The 7,779-nt window shown below is 39.5% G+C and overlaps 1 protein-coding gene across 2 annotated transcripts in view; it reads right to left on the bottom strand.

Moving 5' to 3' along the window:
* gas7b (growth arrest-specific 7b) overlaps window positions 1–6,139 on the bottom strand; it is a 55,119-nt gene extending 48,980 nt beyond the window's left edge. For both annotated transcript variants that reach the window (XM_077625322.1, XM_077625321.1), the window contains exon 1: window positions 5,780–6,139. In XM_077625322.1, the coding sequence (XP_077481448.1) occupies window positions 5,780–5,959 (180 nt within the window). In that variant the 5' untranslated portion in view covers window positions 5,960–6,139. The remainder of the gene's footprint in view (window positions 1–5,779) is intronic.
* Window positions 6,140–7,779: the final 1,640 nt, after the last annotated feature.

Here is a 7,779-nt window from a genome sequence, read left to right on the forward strand (position 1 = left end):
AAGATGCTAGTAGTAAACTCAAGAGCAACACTTTGATCACCATAGTAACGTGAAACTTGAGTGACGTCACATGCTCCCTCCTTTCCCCTTTCTTTAAGGTTTTCAACCTAACCACTTCCTATCACCATAAACTTCAATAAAAGTGTAAACTGGAAGGATTTGAGTTGTTCCTGCGTTGATAAGATCGGGGCCCCTTTTCAAGTTTGGGGCAAAATTTGAAGAAAAGGAGAGATAACTTGACAATGATGATGATGATGATGATAATAGCAATAATAATAATAACAATAATAATAATAATAATACAAATAATAATAATAATACAAAAATAGATTCTTTGTGGGAGATGCCGAAGTCTAATTAGAGGTCAGAATCTTATGTTAAATGGGAGTCATTGCATCCAATGATTGTGCAACAAAATATTAAGTAAAGGGTAATATTATTTTTGTAATGATCTGGTTCATGAGTTTGTAATTTAAATAATTCTTCTAAAATAAGGAATTCAAAAGCAATGTCTGATTTCCATTGATTTGTTTGGATCTTTTTTGTTGTTGTTTCGAGAGCATATTCGGGTTTCTTGCATTAACAGAGGAGTAGAACCTTCTGTAGAACCCCAGAAAGGTCACAAATCTATTGGTATCATAAGGAATAAAATGTTAACAGTAGCCCAAATGAAAATAACTGTAATTACACTGACTGACTTAATTGTTTTCAAATGACAACTCAAAATAGAAATAGTCACATTGCCCAGTATGAGATTAAGTCTTTAAATAGTTCATTTTTTCTCCAAACCCCAAATTGGTGGCTAAAATGTCTCACAATTAAAAGGCTTCTGAGTGCTACCACAACACAAAAAGCTACATGCCGGGAAGATGTACAGCAAATTGTTCCGAGGACCTCGGTGACAGTTTTACCAGTAGATATGTGAAAACCCCAAATGTAATTTTTAGTCCAAAGCAAAGTTGGGAAAGGGTGTGTCAAAGCCAAACAGCTGGCATTTCTCTGCTTAGCTCACGTGTACTGCATATGTCAGTGTGATGAAACAGTATGACAGTATTTTGATGCAACATTATTGCAAGAAGGAACTTTTCTTTTCTATACAAGAGAAGCACCTGGCTTGCTGGCTGGCTGGCAGCCAGATGCGCTACAGCACAGATTAGATCACAGGAATTTCACAAAAGCTTGTACGAAAAGCCCACTCTTCACTCCTGGTTTCATTCTAAACACAGCTGACTCACTGGTGAGAGAAGCAATGCTAGCAACACAGTGGGTCCACATACCTAACAGCTTGTTGCAAATTACTTGAGTTCTCCTGACAGCATTACACGACTAGTAACATTCTGAGGCAAATCTGCTATCCATAGTAGTATTTCTCGGTTCACACAGGATTCTTAGCTATCATAACAGAATGCAAATTGTATAGATTTTATTTAACCTTTATTTAACCAGATAGAAGACCAATATCTCTTTTATAAGGATGACCTGCACACATTCATGCTCACACTTATACCTAGGGCCAATTTAGAGTATTCTCAACAACAAGCGACCAAAAAAAAAACTTTAAAAAAAATGCATTACTTTTGCATGCCAAAAACTTAATTCAGAACAGTCTTTTGGTTATAAAAAAAGACAATAACATCCGTTCGTATCACCAATAGCAACTGTCGCATGTGAAGGGAAAACCTGGAAGTACGCTTTAATTTTTACTTAACTTACTTTAATTGCTATATAAAAATAAAAATAACGTTTTTATGGGTATCAGTGCATTCGGTTTTGATACATCTTGTGTGTGTGTGTGTCCACACAATGTGTCCTTATTCTTTACTTTTGTCAAAGTATGACAATGTCAATGCCATCAATAAGACCACAGAAAAGCTACATCATCAGTATAGTAGAAGAAAACTTTTTCCCTTTCCTGAGGTATTCTATCTTAACTCCATTCACATAACAAAAGTGGGTGAGTCATTCAAATGTGATACTGAACTCACAAATATCCCACAAGTTTCAGTCAAGGGTTTCTGTGAAACTGTGGAGATTGCAATAAACCACTCTAAATGCCTTAAAACCACGCTTTTGCTCAATCATGTGTTTCTTGTTTTATTGCAAACCAAGGTCAGTAAGATTTCCACCTATTTCCATACATTATCAAACCCTAATTTCTGAAAAACTTTAAACTAAATTAAAGCAGAATTCACATATTTTTCTTATTTGCGTATCCTTGACAGATTAACTTAATAAAATGTCATGATTGTTTAAACCATAATAATAATAAAAAAGAACCACAGGTAGTTAGCAAAACCTGAAGCTTAAAGCCAAGACATAGAAAATCCCTCATTAACAAAATAACATTTCTGAGCTGCTAATTTCTGTTAATGTACTATATCTGTAAAAAAAAAAAAGCTGTTTAGATTATCTAAACAACAGTCCCACACATTTAAGTATATACAAATTAACAGGGAGAAAAGGAAAAGATTAATCATTTTCAAGATAACAAGAATTACATGAAACCACTATCATTTTAAATGCAAAATCTAGGTCGAGCTGCAGTGACACATTTATCAACAATGCTCCCTAACCCCAAAATAATAAATAAAAGAAAACAGAACAGCTTGTTCATGTTTTCATCCTGATCCCATTAGTGTCACCAGCCACAGCCAGGACTCCAGAAAAAAACAGCCCTTGTCCACTGTAAGCAACTTAGAGTTCATTGTCTGGTTAAGACATTTTAACAGGAGAAGGTTGGAGCTGAGATTTTAAACCAGGGGTCTCCAAACACGCAAAGGGACGGAATGGATGCATGATTGCCTTACATCTTTTGATCAATCCCGTGCCTTAGAAGTATAAATGATTGATTACAGTGTCATTACAAGTTCCGGACCGAAATGGAATCAGGATTTTTTTGCTATTGCACATGTGTGGGATTTCCATCACATCCTCTAGTCTATGGCGATGACAACAGATCTAGATACTATATACATTATAGATTACCGTATTTTCTCGCATATTAGCCGCCTAGTTACTTTTATATTTGAATGAGGAGGAAAGTAACATATTCACTTATTCACAGAAGTTTGAAATTTCAAATTTGACACAATAAAGATATGATAGTTATCATGATAATTATGGTACTTTGACGTTTGGTCGAAAGACGTTTGGTCCCTAGACGTTTGGTCGACCGGACGTTTGGTCGACCGGACGTTTGGTGGAATGGACGTTTGGTAGAACGGACGTCTGGTCGCCGGGTTGTTACTGTTGAAACCAATTTGACAGTGAGCGAACCCGGCGACCAAACGTCCGTTCTACCAAACGTCTGTTCTACCAAACGTCCGGTCGACCAAACGTCCGGTCGACCAAACGTCCGGTCGACGAAACATCCGGTCGACCAAACGTCCGGGCACCAAACGTCTTTCGACAAAACGTCCGGTCACGGATAATTATCAATTGACAGATTTTTTTTATCGTGATAACAAGTTTTGTCATATCGCCCAGCTCTAGGTGTACAATTATAATATCTCCCGAACTGTAATTTGCTTCTCCTGGCCTTATATATCGATAGCAATATCAAATTAATGGGAAGGAATGATGCAATAATCCATGCATTCACAGTAGCAAAAGGCACAAATGTTTGTCCTAGTTAAAGTGTCTGTGCTGGATCGGTTGGAACAAAAACCAGGGCCCACAGCAGCCCTTGAAGACAGCTTGAAGATCCCTGCTTTAGATACTGGTTGACTTGCTATAGCCAACTGATAGCTCATATAATATTGGGATATTTTGTAGAATCAGCACATAGAAATCTGCGCAAACTGCCACTCGCGCTGTCCAAACTCCATCATTGCGTCACACACAGGACCAGACATAATTTCAGGGATCCACTTCCAAGAAAGTAAACACCCACATTTCCCTCAAGTGGCAAAGTTTTAGGCGGAGAGCAGCCAGAGCATTCACGCGGACTGAGGGGAGACCTGAGTATTTCAATGGAATGCGGAAGGAATGTGGTCCCATTTGGTGTAGTGGTTCACTGGCCTGACTTCAGTGAGGGCAGGCGCGGCCTCGATTCCTGCTGGTGGCGGTATGCTAGTGAGTGTGAATGGTCATTTGTCTCTCTGTGTACCCTAAGGCTGACTGGCGACCAGTCTAGGGTGTAGGATGCCTTTCGCCTGAAGTTAGCTGGGATTGGTTCCGGCAACCCTTAAGAGGATTCGCGGTACGGAAGATGAATGAATGAATGTGCATGGAATGAGGAAGCGTGAAGCAACTCAGCAAGATGCTAATCACCACTGGAGGTTAGACTAAATCAAACAAAACTAAAGGTGTGTTTTGATACTGAGATTATGTTGGAATGTCTGCTTCAACCGCCAACGGTAAATGAAAGAATAAAATTGAATTTTTGCTATTAACCCTTTCATGCACAAATTATGAATTTGTTCTAATATTGAATTCATTGGTTGCCAACTTGCCATTGCCGCCCAGTAAACATGGGATAATGTCAAGTGTCTTCAATGGCACTGAAACGCGAGCATTCACAGCCGGTGTTCCGGTTTAAATGAATTGGACGTCCATTGCCATCCATGACATGGAAGGAGTTAAATAGTATGAAAGCAAAAATGTACTTTAGAGTGTGGATTGGGCCTGTAACCAGTGTGTATTTCTGTTTTATTCAATTTAATCTTATTAACTTGGTTATTATCAACATTGTAATAATTTATTGTTTTATGTATAACAGAAAGCATGTATATGAACCCAATAATGGTTAATTAATTAAAAATATGTATAACAATTGCTCATATATGTATTTAGTTGTAATTGTCTAAAAATATTCACTTCCTCAAAAAGTGTTAAGGGTGTGTCAACTTTTGAAAGGCTGTTCACTGTAGTGACTGACCACTGTTCCTGAAACATTGAATGCATAAAATATTTTAAATTTTGATGCATGATTAATCAATAAAAAATGTGAGTGAAACTTAATAATTCATTCAGTTTCTGAAGCGCTTACAAGGGCCGCAGGGGGTGCTGGAGCCTATCCCATCTAACCACGGGTACAAGTTAATTTTAAAAAACTTTTTTTTTTTTTAAAGAAAAAAACTGGCCCTCATGACTATTTTCAAATTATAAACCCCATTGTTATTGACTGATATTATGCATGTGCCTATATAAATTGTTTAATGGGAATAATAATATCCCACCCACGACCCTAGTGAGGATAAAGCGGTTCAGAAAATGAGATGAGATGAGATAATATTCCAGTGACTGGTCCTAACTCCACTAACTAATAATAATAACTAATAAGACAAGTTCAGGGGCGGCCCGGTGGATGAGTGGCGGGCTCACAGTGGGGGACCTGGGTTCAAGTTGGTCCACCTGTGTGGAGTTGGCATGTTCTCCAGGGCATGTGTGGGTTTTCTCCGGTACTCTTGTTTCCTCCCACATTCCAAAGACATGCATGTTAGGCTGATTGGACACTTTAAATTGCCCCTATTTATGAGTGTGAGTGTGAATGGTTGTCCGTCTTATTGTGTCCTGCGATTGGCTGGCCACCAATTCAGGGTGTCCCCCCGCCTTGTGACCCGAAGTCAGCTGGGATGGGCTCCAGCACCCCCCACGACCCTTTGAGAATAAAGCTGGTAAGAAAGTTGAAAAGTTGAAACTTTGGCAGCATGGACGGACTGAATGACAGGCAGAAAGACAGATAAATGGAAATGACTCATTATACAACTAAAAAAAAGCAGTCAAGCGACAATCAAGTGTTGAAAAAATTAATTCATTTACTTCCATGAAATCTTACCTCCAACACTTGGACGTAACTAGAAGGAAACCATCCTTGGGCTCCATCTTTCTCTCCTTCCCACCATCCTCCTGGCAGGGACTGTACCACTTTGATCATCTCCCCGGCATCAAAACTCAGACCTTGCTGGTGCTGCTGTCCATTGAACGGATACAAAGTTTTGCAGTAAAATCCAGACATCGCCCGGAAAAGCTAAAACTTTCCACACAAACTGCCTGATGACAATGGCGCTGGCGATACAAATCCGCGGGTCTGAAGACGATTGTTGTGAAACTTGAGGAAAGTAGGTGAACAGTTTGTCTGTGGGTCACGTCAGTAATCCTTGTGAGCGAAACGTCAAACCGCGAGAAGGCATGAGAAGAAAAAAGGGAAACCACAGAGAATTTCAAAATAAAAGTCCAAAGCCGGGGGTGGGGAGGATAGCTTCGCAAAAGATTTTTTTCGTTTTTACTACGAATCCAAATACGACATTGTAAATTGCGAAATTATGGGCAAGCAGAATTTCAAACAGGTAAGTAGACTTTCTACCACAGGTAAAACGCATCAGATATATGCAAATTTCCTCCCTGCAATTGGCTAGAAAAAAATGAAAACCATTAAAAGCCATTAAAACAAAGTAATTAAACAATACTTAAGTGTCGTTAAAACGATTTAATGAATTATTTCACAATTAAATTAAATTTTCACGATTAAATATTTTTTCACGATTAATATGATTATTTCATTCAGTATTTATTCTGCATGTTATTATTTCATTTTTTAATTCAAATTTTAAGCCATTCATGGTGATTCACGCTTGAGACCTTTGAATTCCTCTTTTGTCATATAGCGCCTCCTGGTGGAAATAATACTCATCTCATCTCATTTTCTGAACCGCTTTATCCTTATTAGGGTCGCGGGGGGTGCTGGAGCCTATCCCAGCTGACTTTGGGCCAGAGGCGGGAGACACCCGGAATCTTTGGCTAGCCAATCGCGGGGCACAAGGAGACGGACAACCATTTACTCCCACACTCACACCTAGGGGTAATTTCGATTGTCCAATCAGCCTACCATACATGGAATACTTTGGAATGTGTGGAGAACATTCAAACTCCACACAGGTGGACTGACCTGGATTTGAACTCAAGGCCCCCACTGGGAGGCCGACGCGCTACGGACGCAATCGTCGGGCCGCCCTGGAAGAAGCAATGCAAATGAATCAAATGTACTAGGTGTGTACGAATATTTATATAATACTTACTGTAGCAACTAACCTATAGGCCCGGTGGCATGAGTGGTTAGCGCGTCGGCCTCACAGCTCTGGGGTGCTGGGGTTCAAATCCAGGTCATGTCCATTTGTGTGGAGTTTGCATGTTCCTCCGGGTACTACAGTTTCCTCCCACATTCCAAAAACATGCATGGTAGGCTGATTGGACACTCTAAATTGCCCCTAAGTATGGGTGTGAGTGTGCATGGTTGTCCCTCTCCTTGTACCCTGCGTTTGGCTGGCCACCGATTCAGGGTGTCCACCGCCTCTCCCGGAACCCTTGTGCAGATGCGGTACAGCATATAAATGAATTGATCTTTTTTTTTATACCTCAAATGTGACATTAAATATTTGGATAGTGTAAGTTCTGTGTGACAATGTTCCCCCATAAACATATTCAAGATGTAATAAGATTGTTATAGTAATGTGGAGAATGCTATGGATAGCTGTAAAATAATGTGGTTGTGGGCAATGTTCCCTCTAATTTTTTGTTTGCCAAGACAACCTCCCTGAGCACACTGAGTACCGGTGTGAGCAACATCATCATTGCTCGCTATGGGCACACACCAGTATCACACCTGCCATTAGCAGGTGTATGTCTACTACACATAAATGATTTAGTAATAATAAAATGTCATGATTAATATCTATGAATGGGCGGCCCGGCGGATGAGTGGTTCGCGCGTCGGCCTCACAGCTAAAAAATAATAAATAAATAAATAAAATAAAAATAACAAGATAAAAAAAATGGGGA

Source organism: Stigmatopora argus, chromosome 18 (assembly GCF_051989625.1).
Source record: "Stigmatopora argus isolate UIUO_Sarg chromosome 18, RoL_Sarg_1.0, whole genome shotgun sequence".
Taxonomy (NCBI): domain Eukaryota; kingdom Metazoa; phylum Chordata; class Actinopteri; order Syngnathiformes; family Syngnathidae; genus Stigmatopora; species Stigmatopora argus.